The sequence below is a fragment of the Polypterus senegalus genome, chromosome 4 (genome assembly GCF_016835505.1).
Source record: "Polypterus senegalus isolate Bchr_013 chromosome 4, ASM1683550v1, whole genome shotgun sequence".
In the NCBI taxonomy this organism is placed as follows: domain Eukaryota; kingdom Metazoa; phylum Chordata; class Cladistia; order Polypteriformes; family Polypteridae; genus Polypterus; species Polypterus senegalus.
In genome coordinates this window covers 106086531-106111672 of record NC_053157.1, presented here as the reverse complement: position 1 = coordinate 106111672, position 25142 = coordinate 106086531, and the positions used below count along the sequence as shown (strand labels likewise).

Here is a 25142-nt window from a genome sequence, read left to right as displayed (position 1 = left end):
AAAGTATTTAATGTTTTGAGTGTTATTATTATATGCAACATATCACACGCTATCTGTATTGAACTTATGATCATTTAGGTGAAACAAAATTTTGTTTATTGGAATATTGTATTACAGAGGAAACAAATCATAGTTCTGACTGAATTCATTTTTTAACAAAAAAAAAAAAAGTAAAACATCTTCATTCTTAGTAATTTCCAAGTAAGGAGCTAAATAAAACCCCACATTTTTAGCTATAGGAAACATGCATATCAATTTCAAGTGAATACTCTCAGTTTATCATCTGTTAATAGATTGTTTTTTAGCTCTGGGACTAGAACAGATGTTTTTATAGTCTGTCATAGAAATAGCAACATTAATGTAGCTGCTTTATGTTGTATTTTAAATCCATTATTGCTTTGAAAGAGAAAGTACATATCACATTCGATGAAAATCAGTTTTTTAATGTAGACTATGTTCAGATATTCCTTCTTTTAAAATGGGATATATTTTACAAATTATAGGAATTTGGTAAATACAGGAATTCATTTTTGTTCTAGATCTTCTATCCTTTTCCTTGCTCTGTTCTTCCCAAGCTTCTATTGACCCCCAGAATGTAAGAAAGGAAACCTGCTGGGCTGATCATGCCTTCATGTGCAATCCTGAACAATCAGTTTAATAATAATAATAATAATAATAATAATAATAATAACAAAAGATTTATTACTACTTCCAAGGTGTTTCTAGCTTCTTGATGGAAAGCATCTACACAGACAGATTGGAAGACAAGTCAGCTGCGAGAACACCAGCACACCGCGTAGCTAATTGTACATCCTGGCCAAATCGTATCAAAAAATGCGGCATGGTCAGCTATTCAGTGCCCCAAAGATAGGAACTCTGAGTGCTATGATTTTTTTTTCCTTATAGCTAATTTGTGGTTATTTGTTGTATTTTTTTTTGTGACTATTATTTCATCTGTGTCTTTTGTTGCTAAAGGCACAGTAGCACACAGGTTAGCACTGCTGCTTCACAGCTTAGGACACATTTTTGGCCACAATAATCAGTTCAGCTTAGTTGGAAGATGCTTCTCTTGTCCTCAGGAACACGTAAAAGATCATTGCACTGTTATAATTCACTGAAAACTAGTTCAGTTTCTCCTTTCCGTATTCTTTGACACTCATACTAAATAATAACTTTCATTTTTTCGATCATTACTACCCCTCTAACCGATTTCTTACTTTTCATTCAGTAGACACACAGCAGATACACTGTCCATGTGACTTCAATCATTTTTCTGACTAGGAATTTATTGTCTCCAATTCCTGTTGTTCATTTTGCTTGTGATAATGTTTGCTAATATTATTTATCACTACCTAAAAACATCTCTAAAAAATTAACATTTACCAACTGGTCTCATTATTTATGGCACCTAGACATATTACACTATCACAAGGATTCTTATTAATATATTAATTTTTCATTTGTCAGTTTGCTATTCAAATTCTGTATTTATTTATTAGAAATATTTAATAATGAACAATTTGTTGTTGTCATGGTGTTTATAAAAGAAGGTACTACTATGCAAATTTCACTTCAAGATGCTCCCTCACAATGCAGGGTTAAACCAGCAGTAGAGGCACAGTACCAAAGGAGTTCAGTCTTCTTCTCAAGTCCCTGGACAGTCAAAGTGAACTTTATTGTCATCTCAACCATATACAAGTATACAGATAGACAAAATTGTGAAGCTCAGGGTCCACAGTGTAACAACATGATTTGCAAATAATAAATTAAAAATAGAATTAAAATTAAAATTTAAAATTAAAACACAAACAAGACATTGTGCAAAGACAAGACAAAAAAAGTAGCAGCAATATTGATGTGTAGTTAGCAATATGAACATTGATGCAATGTATGGTATTTGCAATCTAGATACATAAATATAGTTAATAGATATGTAATATAATAAATAATGAATAATAGATATAGATAAAACAGAAATTATCAGTGTATGATAATAGTTGTTTAAGACATGTGTAAACAATGACAGGTCAGAATGTTTCACAGCAGAAGGATATCAAGAATGTCAAAATACTTAAAGGTCAATATGAGATTTTAAGTTCTTTTTCTATATGCACACTAGTCTTTGAAGGAAATCGGCTTGCATGTATAAAAGTTCCGTTTTTAGAGGTGGTTGAAGCAGGGTGGAAGATCCCCGGGGGCAGCATGGTGTTAAGGAGTCTGACAGCTTGGGGGTAAAAACTCTCCTGCAGCCTGGCAGATCTGGGTTTGATGCTGCAGTATCTTCTCTTGGATGGCAGAAATGTGAAAAGTCCATGTGAGGGTGTAAGGGGTCCTGCACAATGCTGCAGGCCTTGCAGACAGTGCGTTTGTAAAATATGTCCTGTAGTGAAGAAAGAGGCACCCCAATAATGTTCTCTGCTGTCTTCACTACCCTTTGCAGTTATGCAATATGCGGATATGTTGCAGTTTCCATACCAGACAGTAATGCAGCTGGTCTGAACACTCTCAATGGTGCCTGTGTAGAACATAGTTAGGATGGAAGGGGAAGACTTGCTTGCTTCAGCCGCCTCAGGAAGTGTAGTCACTGCTGGGCTTTCTTGATTAGTGATGAAGTGTTATATGTCCATGCAAGTTCCTCAGGTTATGTGCATACCGAGGAACTTGGTACTCCTAACAGTCTCCACATATAAACCGTTGATGCTGAGTGGGATGTGGGCAGGATGTGATTTTCTGAAGTCCACGATTATCTCTTTTGTCTTGTCAACATTGAGAGTTAGATTGTTGTCTTCACACCATGAAGACAGCCGTTCAACCTCATCTCTGTATGCTGTTTCATCATCCCTGCTTATCAGTCCCAGCACCGTCATATTATCCGCAAACTTATGATGTGGTTGGTGTTGCGCATGACTATGCAGTCGTGAGTAACGCAGGGTGAACATCAGTGGACTAAGCATGCAGCTCTGCGCCATTCCAGTGCTCAGTGTGATGTTACTGGAAGTGTTGCAGCCCATCCAAACTGACTGGGGCCTCTCTTTCAAGAAGTTCAGGATTCATTTGCAGAGGTTGGTTTTCATGCCCAACCTGCTCAGTTTTAGAACCAGCTTTTGAGGGATGATTGTGTTGAAGACAGAGCTAAAGTCTATGAATAGAATCGTGACATATGTGTCTTTTTTATCCAGATGTATCAGGGAGAGGTGAAGGGCAGAGCATATGGCATCCTCAGTTGACCTGTTTGAGCGGTATGCAAACTGAAGAGGATCAAGGGAAGCAGGGAGATTAATCTTTATGTGTGACATGACTAACATTTCGAAGCACTTCATTATGATTGGCTTGAGTGCAACTGGTCAGCAGTCATTCAAGCATGTCACTGATGGCTTCTTCGGCACTGGTATGATGGTGGTTGACTTGAAGCATGCTGGGACTAACGACTGGCTCAGAGATGTGTTGAAGATGTCTGTGAGGACACCAGCCAGTTGACTAGCACGTTCTTTGAACACACGACCAGGTATGTTGTCAGGTCCTGTAGCCTTGCATGGATTGACTCTGGATTGAGTCCTCTTCACATCTGTTGTGGAGAGACAGAGTACCTTGTCAGTGGAGGGAGGTGTTGCTTTTCTTGCAGGCTCTTTGTTCTGTGCCTCAAACCATGTAAAGAAGTTGTTCAGCTCATCCGGAAGGGAGGCATCATCATCGCACCAGGACTCCAAAGACATAAATATTGGAAGTGGCACACACACCTTTCCAGTGACCTCATGAACCCATGCTCTCTCCTAATCCATCTACTGACTTCATAGGAAGAGTCACCAGAGACATGAATGTCATTGCCGAGGAAAGTAAACCTTTTGACATGGTCGACACTCTCTCCGCAGACAGACATACTGCTGATGCTGTGCCTAAGAGGTCATTAAAGCCCCGGATCTTGGTTTTTATCCAGTACAGTCTCTTGAGAGCCCCGATCAGAGCCTCCATTGACTCAGTGAAGATCACAGCATTGTCAGCAAAGTCAAGATCAGTGAATCTTTCTTTGACAACAGATGCCCCACAGCCGCTGGACTCTACCACCTTGCCCAACACCAAGAACATGCAAGCATTGAACAGAGTAGAAGCAAGAACACACCCTTGATGAACCCCAGAATCAACTGGGAAAAATGCATTGATTCTGTCTCCAATGTACAGGACCCCACAAAGTCTCAGGATGTCCCACAGGGCAGCTTGATCAACTGAATCAAACGATTTATAAATATCACCAAAGGCTGCAAAGAAACTGCCAATATTTGCGATGAGAACCCTCATTGCCAGGATGCAGTCGATGGTGGACTTTTTAGGCATTTAACCAGACTGCTCCTGTTTCTGGTAGGTGAGCAAGTGATCACAGATCCTACTGAGGACAACCCTACCAAAGACCTTACTCAGCACTGAGAACAGTGTTATCTCCCTGTATTCTCATTTTGTAGTCAGTTAGGATGACGCCAGTCTATCAAATGGAAGTAAAGATTGCTTGTAATGCTAGGAGAACAGCCTTACCACCTGTCTGGAGAAGTTCACCCCAGATACCACAGATCTGTGCAGCCTTCTCTACTCTCAGCTGGTTCAGCACCTGTGTAGTCCCCGTGAGATTGAGTGGTTCACAGCTAATTGGAAGATCAGCTTCAGGAACCGTGAACCCAGAGATATCTAACATCCTAGCCGGAGGATCAGCTTTAAACAGCTGCTCAAAGTAGCCAGCCCAGTGGGTCACAACTGCAGTGTCATCCGTAAGGACAGTTCAATCAGCTGGTCTGACTGTGACCCTCCGAGGAACAGATTTGGATGTGCATAATACTTTTCTTTTCTCTGTAAGCAAGACATGGGTCACTAGACCATGGATGGTGCATCACTTGCTCACAGATTCCTCTAACATATGCCTCCTTATCTGCCCTCACAGTTGTGCTTCTTAGTTCCCAGTACAGACTGCAGTTGCCATCAAGACATGTGCTGCAACTCTTCTCGAGTGCCCTGTGGGGTAAAACACCTCCTTCTGGGAACACTGGTAACACCAACACAACCCTCAGCAACCTTCTGGGTCTTGTCACGGAAGGTCTTCCATATCATATTAGGATCGGCAATGGCACCCAGATCCATAAGTTCCTCACACATACTGCATGCACAATTGTCAGAAACAGCCTGATTTTGGAGTCTGGCCAGGTCTAGCCTCATTTTCCTAGTAGGTGGTAACCTACTGGACCTAAGCTGGATCTTCAGAATATCAACAACAAGTCTGTGGCTAGAATTCACAAACTGGACAGTTCTGTAGACACTGCAATTTTTTAAGAGCCTCTAGCTTCTGCCCAAGATGATGTAATCGATCTCCTTCAATGCACCAAACAGTATTGGTATACCAAGTCCAACCATGCTGCTTAGGGCGCGGGAACCAGGATCCAGCGATTCGCAGCCCCTGACCTTTTGTCAAGGAACACGGAGCCAATTTCACCACAGTCACCAAACCCACAGAGACTCATAGCCAGTCCTCTCAGTGCCAGTGGTTGCATTAAATTCCCTTATAACCAGAGGTGTGTCACTTCATGGGCACTTATCAACCTCAGAGCAAAGTTGCAAATTAAATATCTCCCTTGCCAAGACATCACTCGCCACAGTCAGAACATATACTGAGGCAACAGACAAGCCACCTAAAGAGTGCCATAATCTGAGTCTCATAACACACTCATTGAAAGGAGTAACAACGGACACCATCGGAAGAAACAGATTGCTTCAGCAACAGCTACTCCCTGAGTATTGCAGCTATAAGAGCAACCAGACTAATAAAAGGTGTACCTACCTACAGGTCTACGCACCTGAGGGAGTGCGGCCACTGAAATGTGAAGATTACGCAGCTCCTCAAACAGCAGAGGAAAATACAACAACAACAACATTTATTTATATAGCACATTTTCATACAAACAGTAGCTCAAAGTGCTTTACATAATGAAGAATAGAAAAATAAAAGACACAGTACGAAAATAAAAATAAGTCAACATTAATTAACATAGAATAAGAGTAAAGGTCCAATGGCCAGGGTGGACAGAAAAAAACTCCAGACAGCTGGAGAAAAAAATTAAATCTGTAGGGATTCCAGACCATTAGACTGCCCAGTCCCCTCTGGGCATTCTACCTAACATAAATGAAACAGTCCTCTTTGGATTTAGGGTTCACACGGAAGGACTTGAAGGTGATGTTCACGTAGACTTCTGGCTTTTAATCCATCCATCATTGTTGGAGCATCATGATGCTTTGAGTAGGTGGTGGAGGTGCAGGCCACCACCACAAAAACCGGAAAAAGAAACAGAAGAGAGAGTAGGGGTCAGTACGGATTTTAGAGCCACCATAAATAGTTATTATGATGAATTGAACATACAGAGTATCAGAATTAAGTTAAATTGTAGTTATAAAAAGGCCATGTTAAAGTAATATGTTTTCAGCAGTGTTTTAAAGTGCTTTACTGTATTAGCCTGGCGAATTCCTATTGGCAGGCTATTCCAGATTTTAGGTGCATAGCTGCAGAAGGCCGCCTCACCACTTCTTTTAAGTTTTGTTCTTGGAATTCTAAGGAGATATTCATTTGAGGATCTAAGGTTACGATTTGGAATATAAGGTGTCAGACATTCCGATATATAAGATGGGGCGAGGTTATTTAAGACTTTATAAACCATAAGCAGAATTTTAAAGTCAATCCTGAATGACACAGGTAACCAGTGTCGTGACATCAAAACTGGAGAGATGTGCTCGGATTTTCTTTTCCTAGTTAGGATTCTAGCAGCTGCATTCTGCACTAGTTGCAAACGATTTATGTCTTTTTTGGGTAGTCCTGAGAGGAGTGCGTTACAGTAATCTAGTCGACTGAAAACAAACGCGTGAACTAATTTCTCAGCATCTTTCAGTAATATAAGAGGTCTAACTTTAGCTATGTTTCTTAAGTGAAAAAATGCTGTCCTAGTGATCTGATTAATATGCGATTTAAAATTCAAATTACAGTTAACAATTACCCCTAAGCTTTTTACCTCCGTTTTGACTTTTAATCCTAATGTATCCAGTTTATTTCTAATAGCCTCATTGTATCCATTATTGCCAATCACTAAGATTTCAGTTTTCTCTTTATTTAACTTGAGAAAGTTACTATTCATCAATTCTGAGATACAAGTCAGACATTGTGTTAGTGAATCAAGAGAATCGGGGTCATCAGGTGCTATTGATAAGTACAGCTGTGTGTCATCAGCATAGCTGTGGTAGCTCACGTTGTGCCCTGAAATAATCTGACCTAATGGAAGCATGTAGATTGAGAAGAGCAGCGGACCCAGGATAGAGCCTTGTGGAGCACCATATTGGATATCATGTGTCTTTGAGTTGTAATTACCACAAGTAACAAAGAATTTTCTCCCTGTCAGGTAGGATTCAAACCAATTTAGGACACTGCCAGAGAGGCCCACCCATTGACTAAGGCGATTTCTAAGAATATTATGATCAATGGTGTCAAATGCAGCACTCAGATCTAAGAGGATGAGAACAGATAAATGGCCTCTGTCTGCATTCACTCGCAAATCATTTACTACTTTAACGAGTGCAGTTTCTGTGCTGTGATTTGTTCTAAAACCCGACTGAAATTTATCAAGAATAGCATGTTTATTTAGGTGGTCATTTAACTGCATAATGACTGCCTTCTCCAGAACTTTACTTAAGAAAGGCAGGTTAGAGATGAGTCTAAAATTTTCAAGAGCCAAGGGGTCAAGATTATGTTTTTTAAGTAGGGGTTTAACTACAAAGATGATCATCATGCCAGAGAAACATGATGTTCCATGCACTTATCTGGGTGGGAGGCCTCAAATTGGGACCCAAGTGCTGCCATGCAGCGGGGAATGCCTTAGCAACACACCAGTTCTGATCCCCAACAAGCTTGACACCATTGGCTTTCTGATGGTTTTGACTCTTCCGGAGATGGGGCTCCCGGGGGCTTCCCCCCAACCCCTTCATAATGTGAGTAGCCTTCCTGTGGGTGGCTGTAGCAGATCTACTCCTGCGGAGAGCATAAAGGAATCCTTTCTGTTGTCTCAGAGCTGTGTGAAATTATTTTTCCGGTGGCTGGAGTGCTGATCTTGCCACCAACCCCCATGTTATCCCAGCAAGTTAGAGGACCTCTTGCAGGGCTGGATGCAGTTTAACATCATCCCCAGGAAAAATATTACCTGATAATTAAATTATTCTCACTAGACTAATGTTTAATAATTATACAGTATTTGCCACATTTGTAGTGTTCACACCCTAGTCAAAAGACTTCTTTTACTATTCACAAATATTTTTGTGATTTGAAGACATCCAAGGTTTTTTAGTCAACCACACCAATTTTTAACTTTTTCCATGAATGTTTTTGTTTGTTTGTTTGTTTTTTTTATGTCAGGAAGGATTTTGCCATGGAAATAAGTATTGGTCAAAGTCCCAAAGTATTCCTTACTTCGATCAATTGATTTCAGGATTGGAGATGTCTGCTGCAGCCACAAAACTTACTGCATGTGCTGACAAACTGTTTTGTCACATATGCACGCATACAGTATGTTATGCTTATTGGCAAGTGCGCTGGACTCATTAATCCATTTTAATCATGTATAATTATTTATAATCATTTAAATATATATCTCCATGTATCAAACAACACTGAATATCCCAGAATGACAAAGCAAAAACAGGATTTTATTTTTTTTAATTGATTTAATGGTTTAAGACAAGGCTGCAACATAGTCAAATATGAAAAGAGTGAAGGGTTCTGAACCCTTACTTTCTGAATCCACTGTTTTACATATATATGGGGGATTATCTTTGGTTAAGTTAAAAGAAAGTACTGTTTAAAATGTTTTCAGACATAGACCATTATTACTTTATTAGAACTCTGAACTGACTCCAGTGTCAGTGTCATCATTATTATTGATTAAACTGTTTATTTCCTTTCAATTTATTGTCAAATTTGATGGTTTAGTTTATAGTTGTAGGTGAAAAGTGAGTAAAATCTACAGCTTTAGAGCAGCTACAGTGTTGAAAATTACAATGGATGAGATCTTGCTGCCCATCATCATTATCTGCAGTATATAATAGAGAGGAAAAACAAATTTAAAGGTACAGACCTATAGTTAAGAAATAATGCCTTGACATAAGTGTTTTTTTGCTGTAATCTTGTGTATGAACAGAGAGATGACATCATCCAGTGAAATGTTACTCATTTATTTATACTAGAGATAGTCTTGAGAGCAATGAATTGTGTAGTAACTGAGGATTTTATTGGTACAGCCTTGCTTTTTTGGAGATGTACTACTGAGGTTTACTTAAAGAGCACATATAGTAAACAGTGACGGTGAGAGATAGAAAACGACAGGAGTTAGTTGATTTGCAGTGTTTTTGAGCATCCAGGGTACGGATGTCATCTTCACTTGCTGCTTAAAAACTTCTTAAAGGTACTATGCACTCATTCTTTTGTTTTTCAAAGTTAAAGATAAATATAAGGAAATAAAATGCAAATATTGGTAAAATATTTTAAATGCTGCAGTGATTCACAGACACTGTCCCATGATTAGCTGCCGTTACTGTCTTCTTTAAGTTGTGTGTGTATGTGCATGTGCATAGTGAATACTAGAAATCTCTTAATAAGCCATCAGGCACGGGTCTAGAGTAATATTGTAAAGCCACACACTCCAACTTGATACATTTTTGGAATTATCTGGGTTGTTAAACTATTAGGTTTTTTTCCCTATCCTTTTGAATAGTCCCTTCTGGAATGCTTGGAGAACACTCTCAGGGAAGAAAAAAGGGATATTGCTGAGGGCTTCTTTTGTTACTTTCTTATATGTTGTGAAAGGAGCATATCCAGAAAGGGTAGTCTACCACCTCACCCAACACTCTTGATGTGTTTTAATTTAGTTCACCCACTTGTGTTTGTTATGCCCAGTTTTGTCCAAATGGCCACCCTTCTAATGTGCAGCTACAATGAAAGAGGATTGTACCTGTGGCATCTGGAGTTCTCAGTTTCCTCTGCCCCTGAACATTTGGTTCATAAATATTTATGTTTTGAGTGAGTAAACACAATGCGCTTCACTGGTTAAAGATGATAAATACTATATATTCCAGTTGCATTTATGATATTGTCATTTAATAAAGTCTCATCAAACCAGTAATCAGTGAATCTTACAAAATATGAAACTTACTGTGAACTGTGCAATAAAGGTTTGCACTTTATATGAAGTGAGACACAATCTAAGGACTTCTTTGGAACTTATTTACATATATGTGTGCTAATTAGCTTGAAGCAAACATTTCAGAAAGAAAACTATGGGCCTGAGATAAACTTTATTAAGACGAGCATTTTCTAAATGCATTAACAATTTTAATTAAACAGATTTACCATCTTGCCACTCTTTTATTGCTATGTTTTTCATTCTCTAACTTCATTCCTGTATTGCTGGTGTATTGCTTACTTTACCTAAAGTAAAACTTTGACAGTTTCGCCTTGTTTAAACCTTTTACACATACAATAATGTTTGCTGGGTTCCTCATCTTGTTTCTTTCCATTCCATTCAATTCATTTTTTTTTATTTCAGCATTTTCATCTAAACTGAGCCTGTTTATCGATAACATGAGCTTAATTTCTTACAGTCTGCTGCTGATGCCCTACTGATGGTTTAATGCTGAACTGGTACCTTGGCACAGCATAGGATTATAAAAATCAAATGCAGACAGAACCGTCTGTTCTTGCATGATAACATTAACAAATGTCACTTTTTCTATTTCAGCATTTTATGTTTTTGTCAATAGATTTAGTCAAAACTGTTACAGTTAAATGAAAATTTCTAAACTTTTTAACAGTAGCTTCGTCAGACATGAACGTGTTGTTTAAGCCATGTATATTTCTTTATACATCATAGTTTATGGACCATACTTTTTATGATTTCTGGTATGTCATGAATTGACCTAACCTACTAAAGACTTAAATGAATTCTTAAAAAAACCTGAACTTTCACATAGATAGATGCCCTGTCAGACTGGAATTCAAAATAAACGTGTGCACATGCCACCCAACAATATAGGCCTAGCTACCAAGCGCATTATGCTTCTTTAGGATTAAGTTGATGGTGCATCAGAGACCCTAATATACATAATATATACTGTTCAAAAAATTAAAGGAACACTTTTTAATCAGAGTATAGCTTCAAGTCAATGAAACTTCTGGGATATTGATCTGGTCAGTTAAGTAGTAGGGGATTGTTAATCAGTTTCAGCTGCTTTGGTGTTAATTAAATTAACAACAGGTGCACTAGAGGGGCATTAATGAGACGACCCCACAAAACAGGAATGGTTTAATAGGTGGAGGCAACTAACATTTTTCCCTCCCAGTGTCAAGGAGGAACAGGATGAGTACTGCCAGAGCCCTACAAAATTACCTCCAGAAGGCCACTGGTGTGAATGTCAGAAACAGACTTCCTGAGGGTGGCCTGAGGGCCCGACGTCCTGTAGTGGGCCTTGTGCTAACTGCCTGGCACTGTGGAGCTCAATTGGCATTTGCAATAGAATACCAGAATTGGCAGGTCCACCAATGGCACCCTGTGCTTTTCACAGATGAGAGCAGATTCACCCTGAGCACATGTGACAAACATGAAAGGGTCTTTAGAAGCCGTGGAAAGCATTATGCTGCCTGTGACATTGTTCAGCATGACTGGTTTGGTGGTGGGTCAGTGATGGTCTGGGGAGGCATATACATGGAGGGATGCACAGACCTCAACAGTCTAGACAACGGCACCTTGGCTGCCATTAGGTATCGGGTTGAAAACCTTGGACCCATTGTCAGACCCTATGCTGGTGCAGTGGGTCCTAGGTTCCTCCTGGTGCAGGACAATGCCCAGCCTCATGTGGTGAGACTATGTAGGCAGTTCCTGGAGGATGAAGGAATTGATACCATTGACTGGCTCTCAGACTTTATGTTTCGGTCCATCTGACACTGCCAGATTGCACCTCAGACTGTCCAGGAGCTCAGTGATGCCCTGGTCCAGATCTGGGAGGAGATCCTCTAGGACACCATGCGTCGTCTCATTTGGAGCATGCCCTTACGGTGTCAGGCATGCATACAAACAATTGGGGGCCATACAAACTACTGAGGTTGATTCTAAGTGACTAGTCTGCTGCATCATTTTTACACTTTGATTTTTGGGGTGTCTTTGAATTCTGCCCTCTGTAGGTTGATAATTTTCATTTCCAACAAACGATGTGGCATCCTTACGTTCCTAACACATTACCCAGTCCATATCAGTAAAGAAATCCAGCATGATTTTTCTTCCATTGAGATTTGATTTATTTTCAAAGCGTTCCTTTAATTTTTTTTGAGAAGTTTATATATGACTGGCAGAAGGACAACCCTGGAGTTCACTCTATGCCCATTTCTGGGGTTTAACAGAAAGTCAAAAGTAAACCAGAAAGCAGTAGCACTAGATTTAAGTTAAGTTTGGAGTTTGATCTTTCATGGTTGGTCTGGGGTAGTTTGGTGTCAGAAAAAAACAGTGAGTTGTACTATGCAGATGAAAAGGTTCATTGGTGGAAAGCAATGTGTATAGTGTGTTATACCTTCTGTTATTACCTGTTTTAATCTCTTTACCGAAGTGTGACAATTAGCTTTTATACTCCTCCATTTTAATGTTTTGGTTTACCTCCGCACATACTTACACGTAATACAGTATACAGTATATTGTTTTAAATAAAATAAACAGCAAAACATGTAGTTATGTATTGCAGTGTGAAATGGCATGAAGATGCATTGTGTCCTCCCATCCTTTTTTTGGAACTGCTTTTCTGTATAATAGGGTTGTAGGAAGACAGATATTGTACTGCCAGAATCAGGTACAAGGCAGGATAAAATGTTAGTCTCTCACAGAACACATTTATGCACATTTACTCTCCATTATATTAAGAAAATACAGAGTTGCAAGTCAACCTAATTAGCTGATTTGGGGGGTTTGTGAGGGAACCAAAGTATAGTCCTGGGCAAATGTTTTGAGAATGATACAAGTATTGGTTTTCAAAAAGTCTGCTGCTTCAGTGTTTTTAGATCTTTTTGTCAGATGTTTCTATGGTATACTGAAGTATCATTACAAGCATTTCATAAGTTTCAAAGGCTTCTATTGACAGTTACATTAAGTTTATGCAAAGAGTCAATGCATCCAGTGTTGACACTTCTTTTTCAAGACGTCTGCAATTTACACTGGCATGTTGTCAATCAAATTCTGGGGCCAAATCCTGACTAATGGCAGTCCATTCCTGCATAATCAATGCTTGGAGTTTGTCAGAATTTATGAGTTTTTGTTTTCCTCCCGTGTTTTAAGATTGACCACAAATTCTCAATGGGATTAAGGTCTGGGGAGTTTCCTGGCCATGGACCCAAAATTTCAATATTTTGTTCCCTGAGCCACTTAAACTTCCTCCAAGAGCAACCTTTCCCAACTATTCAAGAATAGTTTTGGTGACGAACAATGCCTTTTTACAGCATGAAGGAGCACCGTGCCATAAGGCAAAAGTGATAACTTAGTGGCTCAGGGAACAACACATCGAAATTTTGAGTCCATGGCCAGGAAACTCCCCAGACCTTAATCCCACTGAGAACTTGTGGTCAATGTCAAGAGGCAGGTGGACAAACAAAAACCCACAGACTCAGATAATAAAAGACTGAAATTGACAGATCATGTTGAAAAATTGGAGTTTAGTTGAAAGATTGGAATTTAGTAGTGAGCAGAACAGGAGGATAAAGGAATCATTTAAGACCACAAAAAACAAATCCTGCTCCAAGGTGATTCTCAAAGCATTTGTCATATGCAGCAGAGGCAGCTAAACTTTGACCTGTGATGCTTAGAAATAATTAACAGACTCAGAGCAATATGTTTAAATAATATTAAGTTTGAAGGTTAGGAAAAATCAAGGTACAAATAGAATTAGATATAAGGAAATATTATTTATATAAAGGAATGTATATTTTAATTATGTGTTATGGGTTGTTAGACATGACAAGATATTGTTTATCTCAAAAAAACTATTACACCATCTCATAATGGAAGGTTTAGAGTAGGACAAAAGTTCTGAATAATTTGGAGCAGGAATTTCTGATATAATCAGAATGAGATTTAAAAGAAGAAACAGATCATCCTGAACATAGAGAGGAAGATCTGAATCTGTGTAAATTTTGCATTTCATCTGTTATCTTTGTCGTTTATTTTTTTGCTTTAATAGATAACTCTTTTAATTTTAAATAGATATAAATTCTTACATTTTTCTGGTCTTTTCAGGTTCAGGTTTTTGGGGGCTTGGGGGGTAGGGTGCTGGGTTTGGTAGGGTGTCAAGGCAGAGATTCATGGAAGGAGTAAGCAAGGTTAGGGATGTTAAATACAAGTGGGAGACAATTACCTGCAATACATAATCAGACCTATTAAAGCTTTAACACCAGGTACTAGGACCATATATTTAAAATTGTAGGATGAATCATAAGGGCCCTCACGTTACCGTTGCGTCCATATACAGTATCTGACCCTTTAATCTGAGAAAGAGAGAAGATAACCTGGGTATTCTCCAGGTCTAGATCTAGACACCATTGAGCTGTAAGGCATCAATGCAAACCATAGAAAACAGATTGTAAATAAAGAAAACATTAACTTTTTACTATGTGATGCTTTAGCTCCCTATTGCATTACAAATACATTACTGTTAGTTTTAAGAAATATTTCAGTTTGGCCAAAATAAGACAAAACCTTATAGTCAGAAAACACATTTATTACAGCTGTTTTTCAAACTCAAAGCAAAGTAATTGAGATTGTAATTGGCAAACATGGATGTAGATAGCAAAGTAAACATATAACTTGTGGACCACTTGAGGTTTGATGTGGGATGCACAGTGGTAATATTAGGATCATTCTGAATTGTTGTTTAAGAGTTCAATGAAGTGCAAAAAGTAGTCTTGGATTAAACATCTGATTACAGTAACTGTACCAATAAATACTCTCAGTTGACTGTGGAGATTAGCCAGATTGTGCAGCCTTGTGCTTTAAAACATAAGCAAGTTAAACATCCCAGATAACAATAGTTAGAATGAGCTGTATTTAGTTTAGTGGCATAATATGTCTGCCTCATAGAACCTGGGCTTGATTCCTGACCCAGTCATACCCTCATCGGAATTTCCTTGGTTATTGTAGTTTTCTCTCACATCCACGTATTAGTTTAATTCACAGAGCTGTCACTGTGAATGGCTGTGGCTATGTATATGTGTATATGTTTACAGCTAGAAAACAAAGCAGACTAAGAGGGAGAGGAAAATGAGTGCAGCATGATGGTATAGCATAGTTGAAAATATGTCACTTCATAAAGTTTCAGAGACAACCATTTATGTTTGCAAAGTGCATTTTGGGAATTCACATCCTTGTGCCCTTGGCAGTACAACAGTAAATGAGTGTATGTGTTTTAATTTCAGCATGACAAATGTCTTGTGTACACAGTTTAAAATAGATAATATTTGTTAAATTATTGGTTTCAAACCATTTTAAAAGGAAATTATTTTACTGTTGATCCTAGTAATAATTTTGGATGATCATTTGGAAACAAAACAAGAAATGTTCTAAGTATCTGTGATAGAGCAGTGTGCCAAAGTGTTGATTAACTGGAACAGGTGACACAACATGAGATGAACATTTTTCAATCAAGTCAAGTCAAGTTGGGGAGCATGCACTGGTACAGTGCGTTGCCGCACCCACTACACGACGAAAAAACTCGGGATCCTGGTTTGTAACTCCCCAGGCAGACACACGGTCCAGTCCCACCCTCCAGAAATGACCCTCTATCTGCTGCAGCCAGGTGTTACGTGGGCGACCCCTTGGCCTGGTCCAGCCACTTGGGTCCCAAATGATGAGATCTTACGAGCCGGATCACCCTCGAGGAAACACACCACATGGCTGTAGTGCCGTAACTGATGCACCCTCACAATGCAGATAATGTGCCTCATTTGGGACTCCATGAGCAACCGCTCATTCGACACAAAGTTAAACCAACGGTACCCAAGGATTTTCCGGAGAGACACAGTACCAAAGGAGTCCAGTCTTCATCTCAGGTCACTGGATAGGGTCCATGTCTCGCAATCATATGGCAAGACAGGAAGCACCAGGACTCTAAAGACTTGGACCTTCGTCCTTTTGCATAGATATCAGGAGCACCACACACCCCTTTCCAGCGACCTCATGATCACCCATGCTGTCCCAATCCATCTACTGACTTTATAGGAAGAGTCACCAGAATGAATGTCACTGCCAAGGTAAGTTAACCCTTAAGCAAGGTCAACACTCTCTCCGCAAACAGACACACTGCTGATGGCTGTGCTCACGAGGTCATTAAAGGCCTGGATCTTGGTTTTTATCCAGGACACTGTCTTGACACTCAGACTCCTCGCTCCACAAAGATCACAGCATCATCAACAAAGTCAAGATCCGTGAATCTTTCTTCACCAATAGATGCCCCACAGCTGCTGGACCCCATGACAATGCCCAACACTCCGTCCATACAAGCATTGAACAGAGTAGGAGCAACACCCCTGACGAATCCCAGAATCAGCTGGGGAAAATGCAGAGGTCCTGCCTCCACTCTGCGCAGCACTCACAATACCAGTGTACAGGCCAGCCATGATATCCAGCAACCTCGAGGGGATCCCGCGAACTGTCAGGATGTCGCACAGGGTAGCTTGATCAACTGTGTCGAACACTTTGCGAAAATTGACAAAGGTTGCAAAGAAACTCTGCCGATATTCGCGTTTGCGCTCCATGAGAACCCTCAGTGCCAGGAGGCGGTCGATGGTAGGCTTCTAAGGCATAAAACCAGACTGTTCCAGTCACTGGTAGGTTAGCAAGTGATCCCTGATCCTATTGAGGACGACCCTAGCAAGGACTTTACCCGGCACCGAGAGCAGTGTTATCCCCCTGTAGTTGCTGAAATCCAGGTGATCACCCTTCCCTTTCCAGATTGGGACGACAAGTCCCATTTTCCAGTCAGCTGGAATGATGCCAGCCTCCCAGATGGAAGCAAAGACAGCCTTACCACCAGCCTGGAGAACTTCACCCCAGATACCACAGATCCCTGCAGCCTTCCCCCCTCAGCTGGTTCACCACCTGTGCAATCTCAGTGAGATTGGGTGGTTCACAGCTAATTGGAGGATCAGCCTCAAGAACCGTGGACCCATTTTTCTTTGCAGTTATTTAAATTTTGGTATTTTTGTCTCGAAACATTTTCAATGAGCAATGCCTCAATACCGTCTCAAATTCAGTTCTAAATAACAGTATGAAATATTTAAAATGTGATGTATTTTCATATACAGTTATTTGTCATTTCCAAATGAGAAAGATATGGGATTGAAATATTCATTGCTATTGCTTCAAGACTGCACATTCGTTCCTAGATTTCCATTCAATAATCTTTAGTTATTTGCAAATGAATAATAGATATGCTACCCTGAACTGTATTAAGCAGGTTCAGTAAAGGATAGATTGTTGGAATGTTATATTAGCTTGCTAAATTCAAGGATTGGCCTCTTGTGTATGGTTCGTTAATCGGAAAACTACTATGTCCACTATGTGACAGTTGCAAAAGATCTAATTTTTTTAAATCTGGCATAGAAATTCTCAATATAAGTCTGATGTGAGAGGACAGAATTAAAATTTAACAGTTGTGAAGGACAGCCAGGTCCCATGCCCGGCAGGGACGCCCCTGCTGCTTATGTTCCGGGGGAGCCTACATGGGCAGTCCAGTACCTCCCCCGGGACGCTTGATGGCAGCCTCCATGGCTGACGGTGATTCCTCAACCACCCGCAGGGCTCCATGGTAGATGGGATCCTCCACAGCCTGGTTGGGGGCTCAGATGGCTGCTAGGGGGAGCTGCATGGACAGCAGCCTGGCTGGATGAATCTTCAGCCCCACCCGGAGGTGCAATTAGGACCAGGTGGTCAAGCACCTGGAACACTTCCGGGTGGGTTATAAAAGGGCCAGCCACCACCACTTGAAGAGACAGAGTTTGGAGGAAGGAGACGAAGCTTGGGAAGGAGTGGTGGTAAAAGAAGAAAGGTGGTGTTGCTGTGTGTTGGGCTGGTGTTTTGTAGGACTTTGTATTGCCTGTGGGTCACGGGGAAGACGTACGCCCATGGGTGAAGAAAAATAAAGTTTTTTTGTTTTTATACGTGCCTCCATGTCCATCTGTGTCAGGTCAGGTGCCTATATAGTGCCTTTGTTACACAGTAAACATATAGCCTGCCTCTTATGACTCCAACTGTGCCTGTATAGACACACCAGAAATGAGAAGTTGGCATAGCTTTTTATTTTTGGTGCTCATGATTTAAATATTGGAATAGGAAGGATGACAATGGTATTGATAGACAAAAATTCATGAGGCTCGTTCAAGTGAGAGAGGACTTTAATTGCAATTTTCAGTCATGTTAAATGATTTCTTAAGAAATATTAAACAAAATTGTTATAGTTTAATATGTATAAAGTATAAATAAAAAAAACTGTTCTTTTTGGGTGTTGCGTTTTGTCATTGAAGCTCAGTTTTTTAGGGTTAACAAAGTTACTGACTTATAAAAAAAAGTATGTGTCATATGATGACTGTTTATTTTATTAGATTTGAAAGTAAAGAATCTGGAGGATCTTTCTTCTGTAAAAGTGTGAGATTTCATGTTTGACTCTCAAGTTTATAGCAAAAGAAATTACCTACAGAAGCACAAAAAGCACAATCGCTTTTGACACTGGGCAAAGTGATCAGAAAGCTGTCTACAAAAGTGAAGGAACACAATATTCTCAGGAAGATAGAAAAGACAATAGGAAAAACATCTCTTGACAGATGAGAAAAGAAAATTTTTCAAGCATACCAGTATATATACTAGCTATGTGTTATAGTTTTCGTTGGATGTCAGTGCAACAAAATGGAGCTTAATTCTCTGTTTTTTACGGCAAATATGAAAAAGATAATAATAGATGAAAGAAAGACCCCTTCTGTTACCTATATTTGAAAGAAAACGTGACCGTAATACACATATGTAGAATGTAAATTATTATTTTAATGCATAAGCTTAGGAAAATGCAGCTGCTATTCTGAATACCATTAAACAAAGGAATTTTGTACTTTGTGAGACATTGTACTACTTAAAACAGATATAACAGTTTCATACTAAAATATGATTAAAAAAGCAATTTTAGCAGTGTATTGTTACTGGCACTCTTTAACTAGTGACATAAAAAATTTCCATGTGCCATTGCACATTTGAGGGTGGGTAGTAGAAATCACTGGCAGACATGCTGCTTTTTAGTCAAAAGCTCCAAAGAACTATAAGGATTAATAAAGTAAAAAATGAGCCAGGCTTGTCAATGACTCTCAGTAAATATGAATTGCAGTTTCATATATTAAAGTCCTTATGTTGAAACTTAATGCATGATATTAGTTTAGGCATAATGATATTGTGTAAGCACTGTTGTCTTCATATCCTGTATAAAATGAGCAATATACAAGTGGGTGCAAAGTACAAAATAATTGTAAAACAATATTGTTTGTTATTTTGTGAGGTGAGGCAATTCCAGTATTTTCCAACAAAAGGACTAGCCAGTCTTGCCTTCTCAGTAAACCTTTATTCTTCATCTACTGCTCTTGTCAGGCAGAGAACTCATAACTGTGGAAAAGTTGCCAAGAAAAATATATGTGTATTTTAATGTGTTCTAATTTCTATTGTACTTTTTCTTTTTGTTTCTGGAAATGTCTGCCTGTTAGTGGAACCTGTACTAACCTGACAATGCCACATTAACATCAAGATCACTGACTGGTTTTAACCTGTGCCTGCAGATCGCTAATAAGGTGTACATCACTGAAAAATTCTGCAACTTCTAAACACTCATTTATGTTTTTTAAAATTAGTTTAATATAGTGTGATACTTCCTTTTTTGACAAATGGAGACAAACGTGTAAAGGATTGAAGCAATTTCAGCTACGTTGTTTGTATGAAAATGTGCTATAATTAAATACGGTTTAATTTTGGACTAATTAAAATTTCACACCAACATGCAGACTTCATCAGTAAAAGGAAACTCTGTAATATCACATTTATTGGAAGCAAAAAGTGCAGTACAGTATGTTGAGAAAAAGAACAATTGGCACAATAAAAATTCCCTTAGTACCTTTTATATCATTACTTGTGTAAGTTCATGTTGTTTACATTTGTTGTTATTGATATGCATAGAATATCTCTTTTAGCAGTCTTGATTATAATAGAAAAAAAGAATAAAGAAACAGATCCTGTTCTTTCAGCCTTATTCTTGTCTCTGTTGTTAATGGAAGTGTAGCAGGTCATGTTCTTATCAGTTAATCCAGGTCCTTTCTGTGGTAGTTAAAACCACAGCCTTCAGTTGTTTTAAACACAGAAAAAAACTGCAGGCCAGCAGAAAATATTTGTTTAAGTAAACTTGACCAAGTGTGCTCAAAAGCAAAAGAGTAATGTTGAGAACAATGCATCCTATACTTTCTTGATATTCTTTTATTTCCGTTACATGCGTTCTAGATTATTTTTCATTACCTTCATCTTGTACTAATTGGAGTCCACTTTATCATAAAAGGACCCAAGAATATGATAACGTTTAGTTATTTCAATTGAACATTATTGGGGTAGATGACCTTACTCCGCTAAAATCCACTTAGCTACTCACTGTTTTAGCATTCAGGGTTGTAGTCCCAGGCCTTTTGTACTATGCCGTTTACCTCATCTGCCTCAAGACTTTCTGTTAAAAGTAATTAACTGTAAATATTAACTTTCAATGAGTTGCAAGATAATATATTGTATATTGAACATCTCTACTCATATCAACAAGAAGCCACTCACAGAGACAAAATAGGAAGAGTAGTCAACATAAACAGTGCTCCATATTGGTTATGTCTACACATGAAGCAATACATGATGTAAACTGATTTTTCTGGCAATAAAAAAAGCATACACAAGTCTTATACTGTTTTTCAGATTAAATACAAGTAGAAGCTTCTTTAAGAATATGAATTAAAATTTGTAGTCAAATGGGAGACATTTGGCTTAAAAATTGCGACCTCTCTGTACTACCAGTCTGATATACTTTTGTTAAATGAAGTAAAATCCATCAATAATATACTGTTATATTGCAATAAAATGTCACAGAATTCACTAAGAGTTGGGTTTAATTTGAAATATACTCATTTAACATGGATGTGCTGTAACGTTGCCTATTCTCACACACCATAGCTTAGTCATGCCCTGTACTTAAACAGAAAATGAGGTACAGACAGTATTGCCTGTCAAAGCATTTTCTGATTGAAATTCCTGTTATGATTCATACCAGCTGTCAATCTTTTATGTTTTTCCAATAGGGCAGTGCATTGGCTCTTCTGGAGTTGACAGTAATTTGTTCATGCAGTTCTTCAAGGATATCAGTACTTGTTAATCATAACTACATCCAAGCTGTCAATTAGAAGAAAATTCTTTGCAAGTCCTTGCATAATTAGAGCTGCTTGTTTAATTATTTTTGTAGTCTGTGGATTTAAAAAATATGAAGTGGATTTTGCCCTTCAGGGTAGAATAACTGTGCACAGTTATTCCAAGGGGTTGAGTGCTTCTCATAGTCAAATGTTTTATTTCTGGAAAGTCAAACTAATTCTCATAGTACAAAGATATTCTGTCAAGCTCATTGGCAACTATACATTGTTTTGTTATTTATGTGAGTCTGGCAGTAAACTGGCATACAATGTAAATCTTGCGCTCAGTCCTGATAGATTAATATGCAGCTCTTATCAGCCTGGAACTGAATAAATAGTTGAAAAGAAAATTAGCAGTCTCATGCAGTTTGATATGATTTTTTTGACTGAGAAATTCAAGATAGTCGGTAGTTTGACATACAGTAGTTGACCGAAAGAGGAATTATACTGCACAAATGTGCAGGTTCAAATACATCATGTTCTCACTTGAATGACTCCAACTATTAATCTCCCGTTGGTCCAGTGTTTGAAACAAACCTATTAAAGCTCAAAAATTATTAAAATGATGCATGGACTCTACTGTACTTGCCTTTTAAGAGTGCCAGTGTTGTGTATTTGCACTTGAGAGCTTAAAACCTTACAGTACTTGGGTTTTCCTCAGTTTATATTAGGCTACCTATTGTCACTTCTCAGGATTAGAAACCTTAGATGCTCTATATCCTATTCATAGCCTGATGGAGTTACACAACATGGCTAATTTGATGCTATTTGAAGAGTTGTGAGCTTTTAGAAACAGACACGATATTTTTTTGTCTGTGATGATGATTGGCATGTGATCTGATTTAAGATTACTGAATTAGGCTTGGCATTACAAAGACAGACTGCCCAAAATCGGGTGCTTCCTGTTCATTTGCAGGTTTTAACAATGTTTCATTTTCTGGCAACAAGCACCTTCCAGAAGGAACTGGCTAAGAAGTCAGGAATATCTCAGGCAAGCCCAAGTCAAGCTTCAGCTCTATCATTCCTACTGTTCTGGAACCCATAAATAATGACAAAGCACATTTTTCAGTTTCCTTATGGCATGGGTGTACAGGACAAAATAAAAGGTCAATTTACAGCAGTATCCAGTTTTCTTAACATTAATTTGAACAATTGAGTGCACTCATATTACAATAAGGGCACTTAGTGAGACTATTGCTTTTGTTAACCATAAACAGTTTCATTCCATTAACATAAAAGTCATATGTGGTGCAATCATGACACTAACAAATGTTGTGCCTCGGGAGCCTGGGTCAACCTATAATACCTTTATTTTGAAGCAAAGTAGTGTTGGTAGATGACTTGCTTAAGGTGCTGTACATGGTGGCTGGCTTGCTGTTAAGGTAACTGGCTGAAACCTCACTGTTTCATATGTCCTGTACTATTCATTGTAACAGCAATCATGTCATTACATGTGTCAAGTGATAGTGGCTTTGCACTCCCCGACCCTTAGAGCACAGAGGAGAGGTGATACATTGCCTTGCATGCTCTTAGCATGGAGGAAAGCATCATAAGGTTTGTCAGATTCAGGTGGCAGTGTCTGGATGTGATGAGAGCTCTAACAGTGAATGATGATGTGCAGCTTTGTGATTGCAAATGTGCAATGTTGGTTAGCATAGTCCCTATGTGGTTGTTTCAGAGTGGCAACTGGGCAGGATTCGAGGTGTATTCACATTTGCACATTTTCAAGACAATTGGAATCTTTTACGGGTAAGTTGCATACAATTGTGCATATGCCAGGTTTTATATGTCATATTTGTTTAGGGAAAAAGTGCAGACTACATGCTAAGAATGTCTAGGTGCAGGAATTAAACCAAGGGGACTGGATGGATGAGATTACAGTGCTACCCACTGCATCACCATGCAGATCATAATAAAATAATCCATGACAAGAACATGTATCTTTACTCAATATTGTCTGTCTTTAAACCACTGAGCTATTATAATTTTGGAAGTTTTGAGATTATAAATGTAAATGATATTCTTGAAGGTTATTTTTTTGTCTACTCATTTTTTTCAACACAGGAGTTCCATTGTGTAGAAACTACAATATTGCATCTTTTTGCTAGCTGTATGCACTAACAGCTCACTGATTAAAACATGTGGCATATTCAAACCCAGTGGGGATGCAAGTTAAGTGCAATACTTGCAAACTTGTAAAGAGTTCACAGAAGAGAAGGGGATCATGTGGTACAAATACAGTATAAAATTTTTTTTTTGTTTTTGTTATAGTTTATTTGGCCCTCTCACAAAGTGTTTGTGTTGCTATTTTATCATATTGTTTCTTCCCCCCAGGATTTAACAAAGGAGGAAGGTACCCCATTGATGCTGCAGCTCAAGGAAAAGGACGATATAATTTTGAAACTACAAGATGAACTGGTAAGAAAAAAATGGCACAATTATTATCCAATTAGAAATTCAAAATAAAGCACTCAAATTGTAAATGACTGTGTGTTCACCTTTTCGTAAACTAATGAAAAGCTCAATTTCACTGACAGCTTTTGTTGATTCTTTTAGAAACAAAAGAATGTATTAAAAGTAAACACAAATTATCATGCTTGTACTGTACATATGAGTAGATACACATAAGTGCATTGAGTTAATGTACTATAGAAGAATTTTTTAAATTGTAGTAAACAAGTGTTCTCTGTAGTCTTTTGGGGAGATTATTTAATCTTAATGGTTACTGTATGTTTGTATTTTGAAAGAAGTCACCCTCAGACACACAAAAAAATTTGGGGCAGCCACCCATATATTGTACCTAGCTGCAATGGTTAATTGAAATTACACAGATGTGCTCAGGACGAGCTCTCAACATGAACGTATGAGTAGTGGTATAGATGGCAGCTTTAAAGGCCATCAAAGGAAGTGATGTCATCTATGTCAGAACCAGAAGTGACGCCACTCTTGGGCCTGAAACCGGAAGTGATATCTTATTGTGGGTCAGAACCGGGAAGTGACATCACTCTTGGTGCCAGAACTGGAATTGATGTCTTGTATAAGGAATCAGGCAGGTTTTCCTGTGTTTGGTCTGCAGAGAAAATAGAGAAAACAGAGAAAGGTTTAGTGGGCCCCGCCACCCCCTGGCCTGTCATGGAATTACCTTCTTTTGGTCTACTCAGCTTCCTTCTAGTCGCACGTGTATGACAGTATCTGTCTGCATAGAGACATTATGACATATAAGCCATTAAGAATTAATAAAACAGGTTGTACATGATTTGATCCTTAAATTTGATTTGCATGTATTACAATGAAAGTGGTTTTGAAATAACTCTGAAATGCTGTAGTCAGCAGAACTATGTACCTCTCAACTTCTTGTTTGTAATATAACACATGACTAACAGAAGTCTAACATGCTCAACGAATTCATGTTTTATTGTTGTTATTTAATAGATATGTAAAATTTTAGATTTGGTCCAGTATCGTTTGCTGAAGATTTGACCTTCAGTGCTTCGCAATACTCTATTTCTCTCTGTCTCTCCCTGATTATTCAGTAATAAACTGTTGGACAATGGTGTCCCACACTTCAAAATCAGGGGGAAAGGAAAAT

General features: G+C 38.7%; 1 protein-coding gene across 1 annotated transcript in view; it reads left to right on the top strand.

Annotated features, from left to right (window-relative positions):
• The window catches only part of ccser1 (coiled-coil serine-rich protein 1), a 1005229-nt gene extending 981210 nt beyond the window's left edge, over positions 1 to 24019 (top strand). The window contains exon 8 of the mRNA XM_039752885.1: positions 23888 to 24019. Within this exon, the coding sequence (XP_039608819.1) occupies positions 23888 to 24019 (132 nt within the window). The remainder of the gene's footprint in view (positions 1 to 23887) is intronic.
• Positions 24020 to 25142: the final 1123 nt, after the last annotated feature.